A 24,197-nucleotide genomic window follows, 5' to 3' on the forward strand; every position below is an offset into this window, starting at 1 on the left:
GATCTGGTTGCCATGGATACAGAAGCCTCAAGCGAACGTCCGGGAAATCACAACTTCACCTTCACACCCGCAATCCAATCAATCTCATCCTTCAAATGCCGGTACGCCCTGAGGTCCCCCGAGCGCGCATGGGCCTCAAAGTTCTCAGCCCTAGCTGCACGTCCACAGAGACGCCCTAGTTCGCCGCTCGCGGTCTCGTCCTTTACTTCCTGGTATGTCACCGTGCGCAGGAACTTGCCGATCCAGAGGCCCCCGGTGTATCGGGCTGCTTTGCGGGTGGGCAGGACGTGGTTCGTTCCGATTACCTGCACCTCATAGTCAGCCATCTCGTCCTGTGGCAATGACGGACTGGGTTGTGAGGGCTGAAATGGGAGACAGACCTTATCACCGTATGAGACACAGGTATTCTCACCCAGGAACAGCGCACCGTAGGCTGTCATGTTCTCGAGGGCGTCGCGCGGCCTCTTCGTGAAAATCTGGACATGCTCACTCGCGTACTCGTCTGCCAGCTTCCAGGCCTCTTGCATTGTGTCGACGAGGATGACCTCGCCATGGTGTTTCCACGAGACGCTCGCAACGTCCGCCGTACTCAGATCCGAATGGTTCAGCAAATGATCAATGATTCGGATCGCCTCTCTTCCAACTCGCGCTGAGGTGGTGATGACCACAGCCGGCGAGTCCGGCCCATGCTCCGCCTGCGAGATAACATCCGTCGCAACAGTGAACGGATCTGCAGTCTCATCCGCTACAATCAGTATCTCGGTCGGACCAGCAAACAGGTCGATTCCGATTTCGCCGAATAGCTGGCGCTTCCCTTCTGCTACGAAGGCATTTCCAGGGCCCGCGATGAAGTCCACTTTGCGGATGCTGTCAGTGCCCACGGCCATTGCGGCGATGGCTTGTACGCCGCCGAGTATGTGGATCTCGTCTGCGCCCGCGAAATGCATCGCGGCGACTGTAGCGTGCGGGATTTTGCCGTTTATCGGGGGTGTACAACCGATTACGTGCGGGACGCCGGCGACTTTCGCGGTGAGGATTGTCATGTGTGCGGAGGCGAGAAGGGGGTAGCGGCCACCGGGGATGTACCTTCGAATTGGTTAGTTTTGGCCATGAAGTTGACATCGTCATAGCTGAATGGAGAACTTACGCGCCAACGGTCCTGATAGGTAAGTTCTTTTGTCCAAGGATAACTCCCTGCAAGGCCGTCAAAACAGGGACAGCCCTTAAGTTTGGTCGGAAACACTCACCGGCTGAATTTCAAACTCAAAGTCCTTCAAGGACTCTTTCTGAGCTTGAGCAAATGCCTGAACATTGTTCTGCACGGTCTTGATGTCCTCGATTGTTTGCTTGGAGCACTGCGCGATCGACACCTCAATCTCGGCTTGCGAAAGCTTGAACGAGGCCGGAGACCACTTGTCGAACTTTTCGGAGTATTTGCGCACCGCGATGTCGCCATTTTCCCGTACGTCATCGATCATGCCGCTGACGATAAAGCTCACGTCGATGGGCTTCTGATTCGCGGCGGGGGATTGTTTGGATTTGAGGAATGTGGTAGGCATCTTGGATTGTCTCGGTGGGTACGGTAGGGCTCTTTCAGATGAGTAGATCGTCAGCAATTGAGCTTCGAGGTTGAGTCTGCCTCTTTCTATAAATGAATTTTCATACCTGACTTGAATGATGCGGGGGACTCCGCATCTGTCGGCTCCATCCCGGAAGCACACAGTTACGGCGGGCAAGGGATCACTCTGGTCGGCACGAAATCCGAACCCCAAGAGCTTCAAATGTACCCCGCAGCAGATATCGGACTTGTCTGGGTGTCCCCTACAAAGCAATCTAATACTCTGATCACTGCCGTAGGAATGGGAATCATCGACGGGAAGGATCCGGGGTTAGTAGTCCACTGGGACCACATCCGGGACGGCACCGCGGGGTCCCACATTCGAGGTCGGCCGCGCAGGAATCAGGATCCGATACTGGGGTTTCTGCATTCGTCGTCCTCGAGCTCAACAATGGAAAGTCCGTCGGTCGCGTATGTTGTACCTAGGTAGCCGAGGGAGAATCAAAGAGGGCGCCGTTGCGGGCCTTCCGAGAGCGAGACTTCGGAATCCACCCGCTCTGCAGATCCAGCGAGAGGAGTACGGTGTAGTGGACAATACCAATTGCGGTACATCGTATGTGAAATATTGAAATCAACTGAATAATAACAGCCTGGGACCATTGAGCGTGCAGATTTGCGCGGCCGCACCGTCGAAGCTTGGTAGATGGTTGGAACCTTCCCCGGAAACGTGCGGGGACGACGGGAGTCGATTACTCAGGACGTCACGTGGGACTCATGGCATTTGGCCCTCTTGTGTCGAGCGAGGGCATTTATCTCCTCAGTCGCGATTGAAGTAAACTAACAGGTGGTAGGTATGCGTGTCTTGGATCGTGCTAGTACAAGACAGTTTTACGGTGCTTCATTGCATGTGGAGCTTCATAGACAACAATTACGCGTGGATATATATTCTCGTGCAGCCTTCGCCCAACGGATAAGAAAACATACGGAAGCACCATTTTAGACAACGCAAAACGTCATTCCGGATTTACTACTAATCGCAGGTTCAACCACAGTACACAAACAACTAATCTTGAAAGAGAGCAGAAAAGTATATGATAAGGCAATCCGCATCCGAAATTTGGTCACCGCGCTTAATGAAGAGGATGCCTTGCCGAGCCTCTGGTCTCCCTGAGTTCCGGGCCCCCGACCGTCTTTTCCACACAGTCACAAACACCACCATCTTCCCATCATCAGGCTACGCGCCGCTGCTTCTTGAGCATTACTTCATCATCGAAAGTTCTGCTGCAGAGCACGAATATGTCCGTTCTTTGGCATCTAATGCCCCCAATTGGATCGGTCATTCCTCTCTTCAGGACTTGGTTACGAGATTCCGCGCCAAATTGAAGATGATCCGCCGTGACTCCCTGACATCAGCTTTGTTATGGCCGTGATGATCCTTCAGCGACTCAGTCGGCCTCTCCAGAACAGACCAAATCTCAATGAATTTGTCGTTTGGAACCCGACCGGCACCGAGTTTCTGGAACGCCTGCTTCATATCCTTGATGTCCTGCAGTTTTTTCACGTCGGTGAAGTCCAAACCGTCGGTCTGGTTTTCATCTTGGGAGTATTTGGCACCGATAATCGCAAACCACAGTACCAATGCTGCAAGCCCCGCTGCTAAGGCCGTCGAGACTGAAGAGCCGGTGAAGGCGATATTATCTTCGAGGATCCGGAGTTTGATGCCCCGCTTGTTGGCCCGCACAACGTCAACACCCGGGAAAAGGTAATGGACTTGGTTTACCGGAACCCGACTATACGGATGTCCATCGGCCTGAGAAGCTCCAATACGGAAGAACTTGTGAGAACCCCATGCGGCGGGGTAATGGTCGCCCGAGTATTGACCTTCGTCTGCTGAGGCACAAAACATCAGGATGCCTTTATCTTCGGCCTTTCCCAACGCCGCATCGAACGCAATTTTCTCTTCTTTGTTCGGTTGTTCGACTGCCCAAGACATGCAATGACTTGCACTTCATTTCGGACGGCGGCCTCGATGCCCTAGATGGCGTGGTATGTCAAATTAGTTCCGACTCAAGGAGCGACGGCTGGGCTACAAAACGGGCACATACTTGAATTGCGGAGACGGTTCGAATCTCCATGTGTTTCTTTTTGGGGGTTCGGAACGTGTCTAGCTTGATAGGGTAGATTCTGGCCATCGGGCAGACGCGAAGTATCATGTGGGCCATGACAGTACCGTGCCCCAGCTCTGATACATACCACTGCTTTTCGCGTCGATTGCCGTGCTGACAATAAGCAAAACTCTTGCCGTGCATTATTTTCTCACAAAATTCTTTTTCGCAGAAGTCGACTCCGTCATCGATCAGGGCCACCCTTACTTCGTCCCCCTTGTGAGAATTCATGCGGAGACTTGTCATCAGTGTTCGCAGCTTGTCGTTGAAAGTGTCAATGCTTTCTAGCCACTTATGCACTGTGATCGTCGACTGGCCTGGGGCCACCACTGGGGAAGCTATTGCCCCGGCCTCTCGAAAGGTCTCACCGGTCTGACTTTGACGTATTGAAACTCTAATTCGAGTCTTCGGTATGTTCAATGGTTGTTCAACCTGATCTGCTTCTCTTGTAATTGTTGGAACGAGAATTGATTCTTTGTCTTCCAGGTCACCATCCTTTGCCAACGCCGAGACTGATGCGGGCATCTCAAAACGTGCTTTGAATCTTTCGACTTTGGCCGGTGAGCAATCAGAGGCCTGTGGGACACGAGCTTGGTCAGTACGGATACAGATGGTTCGAGGATAAGCCATCTGCAAATACCTCGTTGTAATACAAATAAACGTGCTCTAAGTTTTTGAGAGCTCGAAGCCCCTCTGGCTCGCCCCACGCCCTTAGGATTGCGTTGTTTCCGCCCCAGCGCAGATGCAACTCTCTGACATCTGGAAAAGCATTGCAAAGCATTTCAGGATCCAAATCAGGCTTCAACCAGTCCAAAACATCAACACGGAATCCAGTGAGGCAGGCTTCAATTACCTCGTCATCGTGCGGATCGACGAAGTCGTGGACAGTGAGGTTGATGATGTGCTTCACTTTCTTGTCCTTGAGCCATGCAAAAAAGAAAAGAAGGTCTTTGCGCCCACCGGATTTGGATTGCAAGAGGTCCTTGTGTCGCTGGAAAGTCTCACCACGTGGGATTTCTGTCTTCCACAACCGGACAGGGGGAAATTCCACGTATTGCAGCACTTCGTCAAAGCGAGTGTCCTTAAAGTTGTCATAAAAGGTGACCGCGTCTGCATTCTCTGTCGGAAGACCGTTGTAATCAAAGTAGAGCTGTATTCCTGTGGTGCATGAGGCAAAGGGCACTTGGTACAGAATGGGCATCCAGGGACGTACCTTCCTTGTTGGATCCGTACAGAAAGCGCTCTGCCTGGGCAATGGACCTGGTTCGCAGGCAATGCAACTTCAATTCCTCCCTTATCTGCCCTAACCACAGCTCTCGTCTCTCCGCTTCCTTGCTACTGGAATTCTTCGAGCTTTTCTTTCTGCTGTCAGCCGAGTGTTTGAGCTTCGCTCGACCATCTGTTCTCCGCTGAAGGGAGGTGTTAGCACGAGCCAGGCCTGGTTTAGGCGGCGTTTCGTCCCCCGCATCCTTGCTGGGTTCTGTACCCATTCAACTACCAGCCATGTTGGTCCTGTCTCGCAAGGTCATACGTTCCTGGGTCTCTGCCGCTTTCTTTGGATCCTTCAACTGCCTCTCGCCAGATTCAATTCGCTTTTTATCTTCCCTAGCCACATCCTTCCTACTGCCCAACTTGCTTGATGTCGCCGAGGCTGCTGGAGCAAGCATCCTGGCTCTGGTCTTCAGATGGTATTCATAAACAAATAGCTCCTCTCTGTCCATGGTTACATATCCGTCAAATGTGGATCTTGGCTGTGAATCATCAAATTTCCCGCACCGTGACTCGCCCCGTGCGATGAGCTGTCGAACAATTTTCAAGGTATCCTCGCTCGAGTGTCGATAGTCAACTGCGCGGTGCAATGAAGTCCAATTGCTATTATCCCGTGCATTGATTGCTTTTTGACTGGCAAGTTGGACCATTGCCTCGAGTAGAGAGCTGTCACGGAACTTGTTTTTCAGCGCCAAATGCAAGCAATTCTGATTCTGCGAGCCGCATGGAGTTGCTATGGCCTTTGCCAGCCGCTTTTCTGCCCTCTCCGACAACTTTGCAGGAAAGAGGCTCCTTTTGATGCGCGATACGCGTAAACGATCCAGATGATCCAGCCCAATAAGTGCAATGTACAACGGGGTCATGTTTTCATAGTTAGGGAGAGTCAACAACCGGGGGTGATACTTGGCTATCAGTTTGAAAGTCTTTGCCAGCTCCTTGTTCTGTTCCGGAGTGGCATCGTCGTCCTTCATCAAAAAGTGCAGAATGCAATCTCCTGTCTTTTCCGAAGCCTCCCCAATATGCAACCATCGCGTTGCCCCCTTTCCAAAAAGTCTCGCTGGATCCGTCCAGTCCTTGATCTCGAAGCCCTTGATTGACTTGACAATGCCTTGCAACTCTATATGAATTGGATTAGAATCGACAGATTGCCGGTCGTCTTCATCATCGTCATCATCTTCGTCCTCTTCGTCCTCAGTGTCCGCTGCTTCTTCCTCATCGTCATCTTCCCCTTCGGTTTCATTATCTCTTGCTGTGCTATTGGCTGTGACTGGATCGTATTCCTGTTCATCGGCAGTGCTACTTTGCGACGAAGGCTGCACTTCTGTCTCCTTGTCCATGGAGTTGTCCATATTGGGTATCCAGATTGCAAAGGCGTCCCCGGACCCAGCTCTCAACACTCGGGGATTGGGACGAGCTATTGGGAAATAGGATGCGTGACGTGAACTGCTTACCCACGAAAGGTCAGACGGATGACCACCAAAATTACCGGCAAGGATCTCTCTGGCAAAATGATTGAAACAGCCTTTTCTTTTTCAGTGTACGGTAACGTTAGCCGAGCGACTCCCGCGTCAGCAGAGAGTCAGCCGACGAGCTTTTACTTCGTACAGCCTGAGACATCAACTGCGGCTGTCTGCAATTGGTTTTGCTTTTTTCTCGGGGTTTTCTGTCGCTCGACCAGTGAGCACTGAGCAAGAGATGCGGGGCTTCTTGTCTACAACCATTACAAGTGAACAGGTAATCATCACTGTCATCACATTGCTCAACGCAGTTTTTATCAGTTCCTACTCGTGTTCGCATGTTTGATCGCGTCATCAAAGACAGTGGTGAAGGTGATATCTTCCACCAACGCCATATTGAAACCGCCCAACTTCTGCAAGTCATACTCCATTAGCCTATTCGTCGACTCCATCGTGGGGTCGAATAGGACAGGGTCATCCTTTGGCTTCCATCCAAACCACCGTTTTATCGTGGATCTGTCTTGGAGATAAAAGCTTGGAGATTGTATCTAGCTAGGCTATAATAGTAAAGCTATACTTAGTATGGCTAACTAAGCTAATAGGCAAGGGCTATAATAAGGCAAGTAATATATTATACTTTAATACCCTCCTTGCTAAAAGCCCTACTAAAAAAATAAAGCTAAATATATTTCCTAAATAAAAAGCAAATAGTAAAATATAAAATAATAAAAAATAAGTAAGGTGCTATAGCGGGCCGCCCTTATATATAAATAAAAAATAAAAGCTAAAATAAAAAATTATAAAGCTATTTAAAAATTGCCCCTTTTATTAAGGTATTTTATATTAAGTTACTTAATAAAGTAAAAATACTAAACCTGCTTAAGGGGCTTAGTAAAGCTATTAATAACTTATTTTTTAATATTAATATAAGTAAATTTAATATTACTAACAGCCACTTTTTTATAAATAAAGTAATATTTAATTACCACGTGCTTTATATAAGTATAAAATTTTAAATTTTTTAATAAAGTAATCACGCCTTAATTATTTATATAAATAAGTATTAATTTAATAAAAAGCATTTATATTAAAGTAAAATATAAAATATTAAGTTTAATAAAAAAAAGTTAAAGTTATAGGAGTTCTTAAGTTATAATTACTTAAAAAATATACTTTAACTTTATTAATAAAAGGGTTATAGTAAATTATTTTTTAAAAAACTAGTTAATTAGCCTGTTAGCCACCTTAAAAATATATTTAAAAGTAAAAATATAGTTATTAGCATAAGCACTAGCCTAGTTAGTATTATAATATTTAATAAGGCCTTTACCTTTATACTAGTAAAAAATAATAAGGTTTTTTAATACTTTAAAATAGTAAAAAACGCGTGTTAGGGCTGTAATATAATTTTTTAAAAAATTTATTATATATTAAAATAAAAGTATAATAGTAAAAAAATATTTAGGCATGTATTAATAAAAATTTAAATAAAAATATTAATTTATTTTTAGTATAAAAAATTTTTTTTATTAAGGCCTTGCTATTAAACTTTTATAATATAACCTTAAAATTATATAAAGTTATAAAGTTTTTATAGTTTTTAAGGCTAAATTACTTTAAAATATTTTTAATATAATATTTTTAAAAAAAATAAATACTATTATTTACATGGTAAATATTAATATTAATAAAGTAAGTAAGTAATTTATTATTAATAATTTTAAAGGTGCCTTTAAGCGCTTTAATAATTTTTATAATATTATTTATAAATAAAAAAAAAGCATAATATTATTTATATAAAAAAAAATAAATACTTAATTATAAATAAAAACTAAATAATCCACGTGTGTTTTAATAAATTTTAGTAAAATAAAAAAGCTAGTAAGTATTTTATACCACTTTTTTAATAATTATTTTAGGCTATATAAGGTTTTTAAAAGCAAGTTATATTTACTAGTAATTTTATTACCCTTAGGTAGTTTAATAAAAAATTTTTTAAAAAGATTAGCATATAAAAAAGTAGTAATAATATTAAAAAAATATAATACCTAGCTATAGCAGGCAGCTAGTATAATAAAAAGTTTAAAAAATATTAATTTAATAATAGCCATGTATACCTTATAAATTTTATAATTATAATTAATAATTTAGCAAAAGCCTTTAATAACTAGGTAAGTTTTATAAGTATTATTATATTTAATTTTAAATACCTATTTAAAATTAAAAAGGTATATTTTTTTTTAATAATTAATAACGCGCTATATATTATTAAAAAAATAGTTATTAAGCTCCTTATAAATAACTATATGTTATTTATTTATCTTTAAATAAAAAACTATATTTACATATATTTTTAGCTTATAACCAGTATTATTTAAGGTTTTAAAAGTGGAGTTTTATTTATTTAGCTTGCTAAAATTTACTATAAAAATAATATTATTAATAAAGTTATTAAAAGCAAGCTTATAATTTATAAGAAACCACGTAAGATAATTTAAAAAAAAGTTAGGATTATATATAAAAAAAAGTTTATTTATACTTATTAATTTAAAATACTTTTTTATAATTTAACTTAGCTTTTTTAAATAATTTAAGTGGTATATTTTACTTTTTAAAAGTAAAAAATACTAAGTATTAATTTTTAAAGCGCGGGTATATTTTACTAGGCTATTATAATTTTTATTAATTATACTTAAATTACTTTTTTAAAAAAAAGGGCGGGGATTTAAAGCAGGATAATATTAAGGCTTTATATTATATAACTTTTAAATTAAAAAGTTTAGTATAGGTATTAAAAAAAAAATATTAATTAATTAATATTTTTAGAGCCACTCCGGGTTGTAAGTAATACTATTAAAAAATTTTTTTTAAAATAGTTTTTTTTATTTTAAATTTATTTTAAAAGGTTAAAAAATAAAGTTATAAAAAATAAAAATATTTTTATAAAAATTTAATAAAGTTTTAAAGCCTAAGGGTGTATATTTTTATTTTTAAAGGCATAATTTTTTTTTATTTACCTTGCTAGTAATAAGGCGTGAAGTATTAAAATTATATTTATTAATAGGTAGCGGGAGGGAAGTACTTAACTTTTTAAAAATAATATTATAGGTAGTAATAACTTGCTTTAATTTTAAGTTATAAACTTTATATAAACTTTTAAAGTATTTAATAAAACAGCCCTTAACCATGTAAAGGTTTATTTTTATTTTATATATTTTTTTAAAAATAAGGTAAAAGTATTTATATCCTAGCGCGCGCTAGTAAAAAATATTAGGTTATATTTTATTAAGTGCTTTATAGGGCGTTTTACTAATAATTTTATAATAAAAATAGTTATAAATATAAATAACGGCAAGAACTAGGTAATTTTAAAAAAAAATTTAAAAGTTAGTTTTTTATTATAATAAATATAACTAGTTTAATAATATAGTAATTTTTTACCTTAGTAATTAGGTTTAGTACTAAGTAATATCTTAGTATTAAATTAAAAACTATACCATAATTTTTATAATATAACTTTAGTAATTAATATTTAAAAGCATTATTATAGTAAATATATTTTATTTTTAACTTTAGTTATATTTATAGCTAGTTACAAAGTTAAAGAAATTTTTTAAAAAGTTTTTTTTTTTTTTTATAATAAATACCTAGTAAAACTAGGAGGCCTTATTAATAAATATAATAAAATATAAAATGCTTATTTACCCGTGTATTAATATAGGCTTGTAAATATTTATATATATAATATTACCTAGCCAGCGGCTAAAATTCCTAGTTAGATTTTACTTTATTAAAAAAAGCACTATTTTTTTATTAATAATATATAGCTTATATTATTTAACTAGCAGGCCCTTATATAATTTAAAGCTAATAATATATTAAAAAATTTTTTTAATTTTTTTTTAAATATATGGGCAGCCTGTTAATAAGCTAAATATATAAAAATTACCTTATTAAAAACCTTTACCCTAGCTATTATTAAACCCTTAAGTAAAATTATACTTTAACTAAGTATAAAAGTATTTATAAACATGGTAATTACCTTAAAAAAAGTATTAATATTTAAATAAAAATAATAATAAAATTTAAGCAAGGTAGCGTATGCAACTAGGGATTTATATTATATAAATTTAATAATAGTATTAATATTAAATATTATATAAATATTATTATTTATAAGCTATTTAATTAATAGTAAATTATAAGCTAAGCTAGGTGTGTACTAAATATTTTTTAATAAAAAACTCCTAATTTATTATATACTAAACTTATTAATAATACCTAATATAATATTACTATAGCCTTTAGTAAAAAACTTGCTATTATTAGCTATCTTAACCAAAACTTTAGTATATTTAAATAATATAAAGTCGTGCTTAAAGTATATTATATAATAAAAGGCATTAAAGTTAAGTATTTAACTATTATTAATAACTAGTTTAATATTTATATAAGTTAATTTAATATAAAGATTTAGCTTATTAGCACTAAAATCTAATAATTATATAAATATAAAGTTTATGTATATAAAGTTAAAATTAATACTAACTATATTAGTGTTTAAAAAGGCTTATAAAGTATTAGGCGGAGGCGCTAATAAAAAACCTTAAGTTAATTCCTAAGCTAATTATTACAAAGCGCTAGTAGTAATATTTTTTACCTATATAATATTTATAAAGGTAAAAACACCGCGGCCTTTTTTACCTTTTTTTTTTTTATAATATTTAGATTTACCACCGCGGCCTTAACAAGCGCTAGTACTAGTATTTTTAAAATTACCTTTATTTTTTAACTAGGTATTTACTAAATTCCTAATACAGGTAAAAAAAAAATAACTATTATATAATTAATAATATATATACTATATAATATTGTAATTCTTAATTAGGATAAAGCTATTATAATTAAAGTAGCTAGTAGTATTAGTAATATATTAAGTAATTTTAAATATTTATATTTAATTAAGTTTAAACTATAAAAAAAGTAAATAAATATTATTAATATTTTAATAAAATATTATATATAACTAAGTAATAAAGGGCTATATATTATATAAGCTAAAAATTATTATAGTAAAAAAATACCATATAGCCTATTAATTAAAAATTTAAATAATTATTAGCTTAGTAATAATATTCCTAAACTTTGCAAGAAACTATTTTAATTATTAATTAATATATCTTATTATATTAAGTATTTACTAGCTTTTTAAAAAAAAATTAGCACTAAATAAGTTATATAGCTTTTATAAATAATAAAAGGCTTAGGTAATACTTTAAAGGCTAAAAATTTAGTTTATATATTATATATAAAGTATTAATTATAAAAATAATAATAAAAAAAAGTTATATTACGTTTAGCGCCCTTGCTTTACTTTTATTTTAATATTTTAAAAAGTTTAAATATTAATTTAGTTTTTAATAATAAGCTTAGTAACTTAATTTTAAGCCATGTTATTTTTATTAATATATTTTATAATAATAATAACTTGCTTTAGCAAATACTTATAAAAAAAAAAACTTTTTTAATAATAATAGGCTAAAAACAAGGTAATTTAAATTAAAGTATAATTTTAAAAAATTTATATTATAAATAATAGTTTTTTTAATTATTAAGCTATATAATAACTTTATAAAGGTTAAAAATAATAATAGTAATATTAGCTATATTATAAATAAATTTTTATATAACCTTAATATATAAGGGTAATATAAAAATTATATAAAATAAGTAATTAAAAAATTTATACTAGGCGGTGGAAAATCCTAATATTATATAAAAATATTTTTAACTTAATAAATATTTAAAGTAAATAAATTTTAAAAAAAGGTAGTAATAAAAAAAGTAGTTATATATAAGTAAATATAATATTTTAATAAAAAAAGCTACCTAGGGCATATAACCTTTTAAAAATAAAAGCTTAAAAATTATATTTAGCTAGGCTATAATAATAAAGCTATACTTGGTGTGGCTAACTAAGCTAATAGGCAAGGGCTATAGTGGGGCAAGCAGTATACTACGCTCCAACAATCTAACATCCACTTTACTGTTGATTTCGAGTGTGCATTGGAAAGGGGCGAGGGTGGACCGCTTGAGTAAGACTCCTGCTCGTAGGTACACAGGCACCCCTGTCTGAAGTGTCGCATTTTCCTTCAACTTTTATTCGACGGCATTCTCAGGATCCCAATCGACTCCAATCATACACGACGTGCCGCTCACGTGAGTCGCATCCGAGACCTGACAAGTGACCACTTTACTGTAGTTCTTGGCCAAGGCGACCTGGCCGGCGTTCGCAACGTTAGTACCGATCTTTACATCATACCCCCTGGCAATTGTTTTGGTATCTTCTTTTTTAACCAAACTGTAGGTCCCATTCAGCGAGAGATCGGCCACGCCGGGATGATTATTGTTGGCGGATTTGCCCGCAAACGTGACGGTGATAGTGGCAGCCGCAATCCTCGCCCTGGCAGGAGCTCCAGTAGTGTCAAAGCAAAAGCCGAATACAATTAAAGTGGCATCTGATTCTGTGCTTGTAGGGGACCACCTTCCGTGAACAACGTCGAGGAGCGAGCATTTGACATGGATTCCCTGTTGGTTGTTGTGAACGGTCTCCCGCTGATATGGTTGCTCGGGCGGATTTTTCGTGCGAAACAACCCTCCCTTGCCTTTATCTGGGGTGAGATTGATTTTAAAGGTGCGAAGTTCCTTGATTGCATCCTTGGACGTCATCTTGAGGGCACATAATCTTCGTTTCTTGCATTGACCATAAGGCCTACTCCGTAGTGCATCTTCTAGATACCTCGCCCCTATTATATGCTCCGTGGTTATAGTGGCTTTTAGTCACAACTCCTCACCTTACCTAAACTATCTGAGCGTCAAATCACCGCCAATCGATTTATCCTTTGCTGTCGCGTCGCACAAGACAGCTTGTAATGTTTCCGTATCCATTGGTCGGACGGAGTTCCCGACATGGGCGCTCAGTAGTTCCCTAGGACGTCATTAAGCTCGCCGTGCCCAAGGGTTACTTTGGTCGCGGACTAGCGCTTGTCATGAGAGAGGCCGTAGCTTGTCTTTGGGAAATGCATGTTCCAGGTAGTTTTTAAGACCGTGGTAGAACATCTGTTCTGTTGGTCCTAGGTTCCAGCCGCACGAGTTAGTTTCACTGCACGGGGAGCACCATCGCTCTTTCCTGCCATTTGTGGCAATAGGCTCCTTCAAACGCTGCTTAGCCTGATCTCGTCTGCAACATTCTGGATCAGTGTTGCTCGACCGCGTCAACCGTGTCCATGTCTTGCTTTCCTTGCGTACAGTTTTCAAGCATTGAGCGTTAGTAAGGAACACCATGTCCGTACAGCCGGCAGCAATTTGTGAACAAAACCGGGCCACGAATCAAGGCCCTGAGTCAGAAGCACTCAATTCAACGGAGACTAGGGAAGTGGTAATCCATTCAGGCCACAGGGAAAATCTCCACGGTGTCCCTTTCAAGACAGATATACACCCATCGGAACTCATTACTGTGAAGGATGGAACCTTAAATGTGTAAGCAACATTGATCTCTGGCTCGCAAGCAGTGAGAGTTTGCTAACTGGGTACAATGACAGATACGTGATTTTGGTGCACGGGATCATCGATCGTGAGCGGAAAAACCAAAAGCGATGGGAAACATGGCAGCCTTGGCTGGAGAGCATGGGTCTCTGGGGTGACAACACAATTCAAGACTACAACTACGATGTCCAGACGTCAAATCCTGAGATATTCACAAAATGTGGGATCGAAACGGAGGCCGCGAGATTGGTCGAAAGCCTCATTCAACATAAGCAATCTCAGCCACCACGGGAGACACTGAACGACGTAGTAGGTATGAGCTCACCAACCGGCCTGTATCAAGAGGAGCAGGACAGCTTCAACAACCGATACGTCTTCGTGGCCCTGGCCATTGGCGGAATATTGGTCAAGAAGGTCGTACGAGCCGCTGCCTCTACGAAACATTGATCGAGTGTGCATTACTGACCTTCTTTAGGCCCTCATTCTCGCATGCCTCAAACCGGTCATTTATAACCACTTGGACTACTGTACATCGGGTTTGGTGAGAATAGAAGTGAATTGTGGAGCAGGCTTTCTCTAACGCAATGGATTGGGTGTTTGCGAGCTGCCCACATAGAGCTTCTTCGATCAAACAGAGTGAGGATTATATCGGGGAACTTGTCTCCCTCAACTCCTCTTTCCCATCTGGTTCAGTGCAGAAGATCAGCGAGCTCGCACGAGCAGTGCAGGCCATCAACAGCGACTTCTGCGAGACGAGGTATCTATCGAGGGCGGTGGTCTGCAATCTGGTATCCAACAGGGTCACGACTATTCTGACCGAACCGGAGGATGATCTCAACGGGAAGGGAAAAGAAGGTTCCGGTAGTGATAGCGATGGTGAAGAAAGTATCAAGGAATTCCCAGTTAGATTCCCAGCATCATTCATCCCCCAGCAGCAAGTGACATATGCTGACTGCGAAGTTCTTAGGGCTCATCCACCCCAACGGTAGAGGAATCAGCCCCAGCAAGTATACTCGCCAGCCCCTGCTCTTATTATGAGATCCCGTTTGAGCTGGTCTTCAGAACCAAGGCTTCGTACCTACGTCTCGTTGAGGGGCCTTGGGAATCGAAAGTAGAGCTGTTGTCGCCAGACGCAATTGACCAGTTTAAAGGCGCTCTCGAGAGTACAAGGAATACGGAAATAACCATGGATCTTTATCACCTTGCTCTATCCCAATCCACTCCACTTTATCCTCCTCCCATTCTGCCATCCAAGGCGTCAATCAGGCACCGCGCCGATATAATCATGAACACCCAACCCTACGAGCACTGGCTAAGTCAACATGGAGATACCGTACTCCATGTACATGGAACCTCTGGCATATCCGCCATTATGCACGAACTTTACGGACGCCTTAATAAGTTGGTAGAAAGTCCCGCTTTCATTTTTGAATTCAATCAGCACGACATCTGTCGCAATAACGTCCAAGCCTTACTGTTGACTATCATAGCTTTTATGCTCAGCCGCTTTGGGCGTCTTTGGGCATATGACTATGTCTATATAATGCAAGAAATGTATAGCAATCGGAGCTGGAGCTTAAATAACCTGTATCAGGTACTGGTGTTAATGCGAGGATACACGGGCGCGAGCCCCTTGACCCTAATAGTTAGTCGGCTTGACAAGTGTGATGAGTCGTGGGTATGGTTTGTGGAGAAGTTATCACCAATGACCCAGGCTCACCGAGACCGCTTTCCCTGGATTATCGGGAGTTAAGAAGCAGAACACATCAAGTTAAAACTTTCTGGGTGGCCAACAATTAATCTTAATAAATATACCAACAAGCAGCCATTCGATACTCACAGCCGCCCTCTTAACCCAAATGCTTATATTTTAACCCCAGTACCTAGATACTGCGCAGTACCACCACGTATTACTAAGTGCGCTGTCCGGCCCCTAAGTAACCTTGAAACGTCCATTATAGCGTCGCGCTTGAATAATCTAGATGCGGGGACTCTACGGGAATGCAATGTTATGGAACACCACTCTCGCCTGGCAGAAATATGCTTGGAGTATCTCTGTGATGTTGATGTACAAGAGAAGATTTGGGACTTTTGTGACTGCGATATTTCGCTGCGACGAGCGCCTTCCTATACCAATCGTTGAAACCTTGTTGCATACGCCATATTGTACTGGCCAGTCTATTATCGCCTCTTTGGTCCGCACTGGCCCTTCCAGCAGGCAGTACAGTTTTTCCTGAATCACCAAGCACGCAACGCCTGGTCTCAAGTGAATATATTCTCTCTAATCCGTGCACCCGTCTGGACCGCGGCTACTTGTTGTCTCTGCCGCTCATGGCTATGCATGGATTTAATGACCTGGTCTCCGCATGGATTTATCGGACGAATGATTCAGATTCCTTTGTGGTAGACGCTTCCCTTGCGCTGACCGAAGCAGTCCGTGCTGGGCATGTCTTTATAGCTAAATTGTTGCTAGAAGCGGTTAAGCCAGATAAGAAAGTGCTTGCTAATGCAATCACCTCCGCTGCGTCCCATGATTATCGTGGAATGTTACACAAACTAATACAGCGAGCATTGTCAACCAACACGTTTCCCTGGCCTCCGCAGTTGCTTCATCGGTTGGCGTTTCTTAACATACCTGAGACCACAGAGGAATCAGCCCTGTGCCGAAGGATCTTGATGCACGAATCACCACTGCCACTGCCAGGGAAGCCGAAAGCAAAATGCAGATGCCTGGAGCAAGGATTTCCAGTCATTGTTTGATGGTTTACCTAAATCTTCTTTAATAATTACTCAACATTTACGCACACTGCGGTTATAACCTTGAAATTAGGGTACCATCCATGGGTTCATAGGTGCCATCAAACGGCATCCACAACCTCTGCATGCCCCTCCACTGGCTTCATGGCCTCATTTCCATCGTCAATAGGTATCCCGTGTAGCTCCGCCTCAATACGCTTAATGCGCGTCTTCTCCTCATATGCCGCTGTATCACCAAAGATAAGGTCCATGTCTTCGAGTGTCTATACATGCCAACAAATTGGTCAGTGTCTCTAAAGCTGAGGGGCTGAGATGGGGAGAATCGCACGCACCTTCCCGCGAGTCTCGGGAATGAAGAAGAATGTAAACCCAAGCGCAAGGAGATAGAACGCCGCGAAGAAGATGTATGTGCCCCAGGAGATTGTCTCGAGCATGTCCGGGGTGACCAGGCCAATGATGCTAAATAAACGGACGATCGTTAGCAACCGCCGAGGAGAATGCTATAACGGTATGCTCACAAGTTACACATCCAAGTCGCCGACGTCGTGATCGAGATTGCCTTGGATCGGATCGAAAGGTTGAAGATCTCTGACGGGAGAACCCATCCATGGATCCAATGGGGGCTATACAGTGTCAGATCTTTATAACCCAAGTTAAGATACCACAATACTCACCAAACGAATAGTTAAAGTTCACAATGTAGATATAGATAAACGCGATCCACGCCCACCCCGCAGCCTTGTGGTCTACAAGGCTAGCACCATACGCCCCCACGATCGCGCCTACAATAACCAGCGAGATACAAGTCCCGGTTGCACCGGCCATCAGGAGGACGCGACGGCCAACTTTGTCGATGAAGAAGAGAGCCAGCAGCGTGCTGAGGCAGTTAACGATGCCGTAGACACCGGTCGCAAGGAGAGAAGAGGTGTTTCCGTCGAGGCCGAGCTGGGCGAAGATTGTTGGTGCGTAGTAGATTATGGCTGCCATTCTGTTAAAACTCGGCCTGTAAATACAGCAAGATGGAGTATGGGATGGTCATACCATTGCAGCCCATGAACTATTGGAAGAACATGACACAGCACCGGATTGCGAGTCTCCTGAAGCGGGCCCATGTCGTCAGGAAGAATATATACTGTATAATGTTAACTTATGCTATGTCCAGACATGCCTCACATACCTAAGCAGCGTGAAGTCTGACACCAGAGAGACCTGGAAATTTCTCTCTCGCGAAGCTATTCTCCAGCATGATGGACGCCCGGATTTCCAAATACTCACTCCGCAGAGCCGAACTATCGGTCGCCTGCCGACGTAGCCTAGACAATGAAGAAAGCGCCTCGTCGTCCCGCTCTGTCATCAACAGCCATCGAGGCGAATCCGGGAAGAACAACATGCCAATACCTAGGATTACTGCAGGCGCAATCTGGATGGCAAGTGACAGACGCCAGGATGCCTCAGACTGCCCTGTGCAGCCAGTTTCCGGTACATCGATATACGGATCAAACAAACTGCCGGCGTAGGGCACATCCGGGGCGCAGCGAGTCCCGCCAATGCAGTTTGTGCCATAGTCGATCCAGTAGCTGACAAGGATGCCGATCGTGACGGATACTGTCAGCGTCAACGGGCTGCTTGAGAGGTATGAGGGGATGGCGAGACAAACACTGCTGCACAACAACAAGCCCCCCCCGAATCTCAGGTATGGACACCTTAGAGATATACAGCGGAACGACCATGGTGAGCATACCATGGAACCGCCAACCCAGCAACCGCCAACCCAGCAACCGCTCTACCGGCGAAGATCATGGGGATGTTGGTTGCACTACATTGGATAGCCGATCTAATTACAAAGACAACAACAGCCAGGTTGATTAACATCTTGCGCCCGAATCGGTCGGCGATGGGGCCGTTGACGAGCGATCCAAACCATGCAGCTAGATAACCGTTAGATTCGTTCAGTGTTATGATGTAATGCTAACCCAGCAAAAGCGTCGACACAAACCACCCCTTGAACCCGCTGTCGCTGAAAATACACGGGAAGCTTCCCGGATAACATGAAAGGTTCCAGTGACATCAACATCCAGCATCTGCTTGAACGCGCCAGTATCGGCGTCCGCGATTTCATCGTGGCTATTTGGTCCAATCCCCGCGCAGTTAACGCAGTAATCCATGTGTCCAAAACGCTCGATCATCGCGGAAACAGCGGCGTCCACAGACCCTTGATCTGTGATGTCGACGTGCGTTGCTAAGGCGAGGAAGGAAATGGGTGAGTTGGCCACGAGTCTCATGCTAGTGCACAGGCGCGCTGTCTCTGATGCAGCGGTAACGTTGATATCGGCGATGAGGATTCCTTCTGCGCCGGCTTTCGCGAGAGTTAGGGCACAGGCGCGGCCGATGCCGGTGCCTTTTTCTGGCTGTTAGTCCAGTGGCGGGTGGGGCATGGGGAAGGAAGCTGGGGTTGGAGTTACTGACCTCCTCCCACGACTAGAGCGTACCCGGTGATGCTCATCCTGCTTTGAGACAATACAGAGTACTGGCTTGGATATAGGACACCTTATTTGCCAGCTTGGTTGAGCATGGGGTCTGTTATGACAAGGCTGCTGGTCATGTGATTCGTGCCTCAGTATGATGTCAGGAGAGGAGCCGAATTGACAACCTTTATAGTCTGATTGACACTGGTCTAGAGTAAGGCGAGTTGACAGATGATGTAGCTGCTACCGTGGCCAGCTCTTTGCGCGGGCTGCATTGTCAGACTTCGGGCATTCGATATGAGGAATCGCATTGAGACGATGACACGCAATCACAGCTAGGGTGACATTCAGAGACTGCAGTCGCTAACCAAGCATTCTAAAACCTCGAGTTCCTTCACGCTGCAAGATACTATCGCTCATAAACTTCACGTAGTACAGAAAAGGTCAAAACTGGTGTCTCCCCAAGTTCTTTTTTGAATGTCCAAGCCCTAACTCAACGATCTGCTAGTCCGAAGTGGGTGTTAATTAGAATACCAAAAGTAACCCAAATTATATATGGACATACATACTGCCTGTTAACCGACTGGATTGAACCACTGTAATTGGTCTCTTAGAAACCGTGTCCGGCGAGCTTCCTGTACGGCTTGATCCGGGAATGCAGCTTGCACCTCTGCGTCAAAAACAGAGAGTATGTCGCGACGCCTTGCTAAACTCAGTAGAAGACACGCATACACCTCCTTTTGTCTCGAGTAAGTCTCTTCTTTCAATATCTTGAGCGCTTTGATCATAGATGAACTTATCCGGGCACCTCGCTCGAGCAAAACTTTCATGGTCCGGAGTCGTTTGGTTGCTTCCCACGCATCCATTTTAATCTCGTCGCCGAATAAAGCTACCTGGAGGAGGCGGTTTTCAAGTGGCTGAGCCCATCGACTGAAAAGTTGGAAGCGGTGGCGACCAGGCGTCGGGGGCCCGAGTTTGGCTTCGAGGAAGGAATGGCATCCATATGCTGCTGCCCACATCATGGAGTTCTGTACAGCTGTACCATGGTATTTTGGGGTTTTTCTTCCGCGGAAAGGTCCCGGATCAAGGCTATCGAGGATGGAAACAAGCTGGGTTCGGGTTCTGGAGGTGTCAGGAACCTCCCCTGCGTGTTGAAAGATTTGCTTTCCATAATTCTCGCCAAGATTACTGGTACGGACGACTGAGTCACTGGCAGATCTGGCAGAGCATACAACAACTGCAAGGAGCGATACAGTGGGGCAATACTCTGCTGGGCCTTTGCGGACTATTTCATTCCAATTCTGCGGTTCTCGAATCCAGTCATATGCGGTTCTATGGAGGAAGTCAACCGTTGTGCTGTATGTCCCAATGATAGACACTTGCAGCATGCCCCGTGTATGGCCCTCAAGAAGCCTCTTAGTAAGTTTGATAATGCGCCACTCCGCATCATCGTCCGGATATTCAGGCTGATTTATAGGATTCGTATTTGCAAGCCAGAGAAGAGTTGCCGATATCGGTCTATTGTAGAGCCTCTTCCACTCCATCAGGAGCTGGTACAGTTTCGAAGCCTCCTCTGCCTTTTCCGGCCCTATCTGCCTCTGGATAGTGTCGTATAGTTTGTTGAGGTCTGCTGGCAGGTCATTCAGCGTCTTTTGCAACGCTTCCATCTTTGGGTTGTCCATGCTGGTGAGAAGAAGCTGCTCAACCACAAGAGCAACCCAGAGAAAAACACCTTGTGCTTTTGCTTTGAGGTCTTGAATCAGCTGATTAACTCCCTCCGGCTGCAAATCTCGGATTTCCTTGAAGGCCTCGCTTTCTTGGAGGCGACCTTCAACATAGAGATCAATGTCTGGTTCTGTCAGTTGCTGCATGGCTAGTGTAGGGCAGTCCTTGAACTTGTCCCGGAAGTAGTTCAATGGTCGACTCGACACGCAGAGCTTGACCCCATATTCACTCTGCAGGGTGTTGAGAAACTGGACCAATTCATTGGTCATACTAATGGACTTTGGGTGGTCTTCAACGAAGTCCTCATATTCGTCCAGACCGTCAATAAAGAGGGCAAGCCGAGCACCCGTGACCTTGAATCTGGAAGCAAGCCTGATGAAGCACGCACATAGTTCTGTCCATTCCCACTCGGGCAGCTCTGCGGCTTGTTCGGAAAGATCAAAGAAAAGCCGACGCCTTGCTGCAACAATTTCTGCCAGGTCTGGCCGATCCTTCACCAGCGTATAGAGCAATGATTGGAGAAGGCCGACGCGCGATTTCTGGACCGTCGAGCCGGGATTCCAAAAGTAAAAGCTTGCTATATGAAGCTCGTCCTCACCGGCCCATTGCCTCAATATATCCCCGGTCTGCGGGTGTTCCGAAATAAACCTCATCAGGGTACTTTTGCCAGATGCTGGAACTCCTGTTATCCAAAACGTTGTCTCGTCCTGTGATGCGAGCCATGTCCGGAAGCTGAGCTCAAGCGGGTTGGTTTCATCGCCATGGTTCCGCTCTTCAAAAAGCCACAAGAAGGTGTTTGGATAGGCCGGCCGAATTTGGTGGGTACGGTCATCCATCTCCTTAGAATAGAGACTGCGAAGGATTCTCTTTGTGAAATCCGGCTCTCGCTCCTCTGCAGCCCCTCCAAGATCTGACATGGTATGCAAAGGGGGGTTCAGAACACGAGGCGATGGCAAGTTTGACGGAATGTCAACCCAGGCAGTCGATTCCCAGAGAGCCTGATATACCTTTTGTGGATTCGGCTTTGAGGATGACGGGGATAGGAGGCCAGCTGCCGTTCCTCCACCTTCGTCTGTCAATGTCTCCATTGCCTTCTTGATACGCTCGACAGCTTGAAGGACTTGTTCAGTCTTACTGTCGGTGTTTCGTGTTTCCTCCCTGTATTGGTTAGCCTCTACCACTGAGGGTTGACTGGGCTACACCTACCATACACACATCAGAACGTTCATCATAACCTGATCACGAATCCTTTCCAGCTGTTTGTTCCACTGCTCCAACTCCGATGCCGACCAGACAGTTCGGACCGCCACAGCAACTGTTGATCCTCGCTTGGTAAAATAGCTCTTTGGACTCACAGTCAATTTATCCATAGCATGTTTTATTTTCGTTTCAATCTGAGTTACCTCAGTCGTCAAACGAGAGAGGGATTCTGCATGCCGGGGATAGCTGAGGCTCAAGCTCTTGACGTTTTCCCGAGCGGTCGAAGCGACAGACGACAGATCAGCAGCGGAAGCGTCAAGGTTTAGTATTTCAGCTGGCTGTCCTTTAATCGACGCCCGGACTTCAAAGTACGTGTTGGCCAGTTTCCCACCAAAGTCGACAAAGGCGACCACGGCCGCGGCGACGGAGAGGGCGCTTAAGGGATCCATCGATATATCCGGATGTCAAGGGGATGGCAACAGACCCGAAACCTTCTCCTACGTCTGGGAATAGAATTCCGACCGGTAGGAGCCAAGCTGGAAGATCGAAGGTGATCAAGGTACTGTTGCGCGGGCCAGTGAGCGAGTTGGAATCAGTTAAGGGGTAGAGGTGCTTTCGAATACCAACGACGAGTCGGCGGATCGAGGTACGCCAAACAAAGCACGTCCAGTACTAAGTACGCAATGCAAAGAAATGGATTGTTGTTGGGGTTAGGAGAACGTCGAACGAGAGGTGTGAAGATCGCGCGCAGGTGCCCCGGGGCCCCTCGTCGCGCCTTCCAACCCCGGAGCACCGTAAGACAAAATCTGACGCCGAGCGTCCTTGCTGTGGCATTTCCTGACGTGCGTTGCTATAGCTCTGTGCTACACACCAAAGGTTGACTGAGCCGGAAGGACTGGAGGAGGAGCAGCCCCGGGGTGCGGCTCGTGTCGTTTCTGGTGGCAATATTAGCCAGCAAGTTAGGGATTGATCGAGGCACATCCCTACGTGGCTGGCTGTGGTAGGCTGGGTCATCAGGGTGAAGTAGCTGCATGACAGGGTTTACGAAAGTAGGAAACATCCGTTTTCTTTTCAGGGTGGGTTTACAGTCTCTGCTGCCAGGCGAACACCTTCTACTGCCGGGATAAAACATATTCCTGTGGGCCACCAAACAGGCTGTAACCTAGGTACCTTGAACATAACCGTTAGGCCGTTAGCTTCTCTACCCATTACAAAGCGAAGAGCGTTATCCTGTACTTTAGCTACGGGTCTGGTTTAATACCCTTTTGGATGACTACCCTGAATTACGACCACCGCTGATAATCAGAAAAGGCCCAATGACCGAGAAGATTGACTCTCACAGTTAAGGAGCTTATGCCACTACTTTAGATCTACCGGTCATCCTCGTCATGCCCATCACAGATTGTAGCCCGTATGCCTGTTCCGATAGTCCGACTCCAGCTCGACAACATCGGGGTGGCCCATCAATTCATTGGGCTGAGGAGCGGGCTTCTGTGCCGGCGGGGGATATTCAGGCGTAGGGCTAACTTGAGCAAGGGGAACAACAGCATTCACCCGTTTCCTTCTCTCCCACAAGGCCCAGGCGACCGCTGTAAGCACCATCACTCCCAATGGCACGCCGATACCGACCCCGATCGCCACGTCATTGGTTTCCTCGCACTCTGGACAATCCGAGAAGGCGCCTGTGGTGTTGGTACGGGTGGTATTCGTGTTGTTGGCGGTGACCAAATCCTGCAGGGCGGCGACGCCAGGCATCATGGCTCCTTGTTCCATCCCGAACTTCGATCCATACCAGCACGCCGGCAGCGGGTCGCTAACGTTAGGGTTGTTTTTGATGGAGTTGCAGCAGTACTGGATGCCGTTTATGCGGTCGTTACTGAACATGACGATCATGCAGTCGGCGGAGGGGTTGACGGTGACTAGATCCGAGAAACATGGATCAGCGTATGATGCCTCATTCTAAAGGGGCTGCCCGGTCTTACGGCAATGCTTGGTGCACTGCTCGATTTCAAACATGGGGTCAGTGCAGCTGCCCCGCGACAAGACGTACGGCGGG

At 43.4% G+C, this 24,197-nt stretch overlaps 9 protein-coding genes across 9 annotated transcripts; 2 read left to right on the plus strand and 7 right to left on the minus strand.

Annotated features, from left to right (window-relative positions):
- Window positions 1-47: 47 nt before the first annotated feature.
- Window positions 48-1,559, minus strand: DSM5745_08605 (histidinol dehydrogenase family protein; the record flags this gene model as incomplete). Its single annotated transcript, XM_026750621.1, has 3 exons — window positions 48-1,086; window positions 1,148-1,194; window positions 1,248-1,559. 3 exons carry the CDS (start codon window positions 1,557-1,559, stop codon window positions 48-50), a joined length of 1,398 nt encoding a protein of 465 aa, XP_026600634.1.
- Window positions 1,560-2,906: 1,347 nt separating this feature from the next.
- DSM5745_08606 (uncharacterized protein) lies at window positions 2,907-6,341 on the minus strand (the record flags this gene model as incomplete). The annotated part of the gene is made up of 6 exons (XM_026750622.1): window positions 2,907-3,448; window positions 3,508-3,592; window positions 3,664-4,299; window positions 4,364-4,881; window positions 4,937-5,203; window positions 5,255-6,341. 6 exons carry the CDS (start codon window positions 6,339-6,341, stop codon window positions 2,907-2,909), a joined length of 3,135 nt encoding a protein of 1,044 aa, XP_026600635.1.
- Window positions 6,342-12,608: 6,267 nt separating this feature from the next.
- DSM5745_08607 (uncharacterized protein) lies at window positions 12,609-13,178 on the minus strand (the record flags this gene model as incomplete). The annotated part of the gene is made up of 1 exon (XM_026750623.1): window positions 12,609-13,178. One exon carries the CDS (start codon window positions 13,176-13,178, stop codon window positions 12,609-12,611), a length of 570 nt encoding a protein of 189 aa, XP_026600636.1.
- A 613-nt stretch (window positions 13,179-13,791) lies between these two features.
- DSM5745_08608 (uncharacterized protein) lies at window positions 13,792-14,441 on the plus strand (the record flags this gene model as incomplete). The annotated part of the gene is made up of 2 exons (XM_026750624.1): window positions 13,792-13,988; window positions 14,051-14,441. 2 exons carry the CDS (start codon window positions 13,792-13,794, stop codon window positions 14,439-14,441), a joined length of 588 nt encoding a protein of 195 aa, XP_026600637.1.
- A 137-nt stretch (window positions 14,442-14,578) lies between these two features.
- Window positions 14,579-14,983, plus strand: DSM5745_08609 (uncharacterized protein; the record flags this gene model as incomplete). The annotated part of the gene is made up of 1 exon (XM_026750625.1): window positions 14,579-14,983. The coding sequence occupies one exon, from the start codon at window positions 14,579-14,581 to the stop codon at window positions 14,981-14,983; it is 405 nt and encodes a 134-aa protein (XP_026600638.1).
- A 1,869-nt stretch (window positions 14,984-16,852) lies between these two features.
- On the minus strand, window positions 16,853-17,738 carry DSM5745_08610 (uncharacterized protein; the record flags this gene model as incomplete). Its single annotated transcript, XM_026750626.1, has 4 exons — window positions 16,853-17,014; window positions 17,084-17,210; window positions 17,270-17,374; window positions 17,422-17,738. 4 exons carry the CDS (start codon window positions 17,736-17,738, stop codon window positions 16,853-16,855), a joined length of 711 nt encoding a protein of 236 aa, XP_026600639.1.
- A 190-nt stretch (window positions 17,739-17,928) lies between these two features.
- DSM5745_08611 (uncharacterized protein) lies at window positions 17,929-19,254 on the minus strand (the record flags this gene model as incomplete). Its single annotated transcript, XM_026750627.1, has 4 exons — window positions 17,929-18,409; window positions 18,493-18,679; window positions 18,748-19,155; window positions 19,218-19,254. The coding sequence occupies 4 exons, from the start codon at window positions 19,252-19,254 to the stop codon at window positions 17,929-17,931; spliced, it is 1,113 nt and encodes a 370-aa protein (XP_026600640.1).
- A 537-nt stretch (window positions 19,255-19,791) lies between these two features.
- DSM5745_08612 (uncharacterized protein) lies at window positions 19,792-22,590 on the minus strand (the record flags this gene model as incomplete). Its single annotated transcript, XM_026750628.1, has 2 exons — window positions 19,792-22,099; window positions 22,148-22,590. 2 exons carry the CDS (start codon window positions 22,588-22,590, stop codon window positions 19,792-19,794), a joined length of 2,751 nt encoding a protein of 916 aa, XP_026600641.1.
- A 946-nt stretch (window positions 22,591-23,536) lies between these two features.
- Window positions 23,537-24,157, minus strand: DSM5745_08613 (uncharacterized protein; the record flags this gene model as incomplete). The annotated part of the gene is made up of 2 exons (XM_026750629.1): window positions 23,537-24,060; window positions 24,124-24,157. 2 exons carry the CDS (start codon window positions 24,155-24,157, stop codon window positions 23,537-23,539), a joined length of 558 nt encoding a protein of 185 aa, XP_026600642.1.
- Window positions 24,158-24,197: the final 40 nt, after the last annotated feature.

Source organism: Aspergillus mulundensis, assembly GCF_003369625.1.
Source record: "Aspergillus mulundensis strain DSM 5745 chromosome Unknown scaffold_10, whole genome shotgun sequence".
Taxonomy (NCBI): domain Eukaryota; kingdom Fungi; phylum Ascomycota; class Eurotiomycetes; order Eurotiales; family Aspergillaceae; genus Aspergillus; species Aspergillus mulundensis.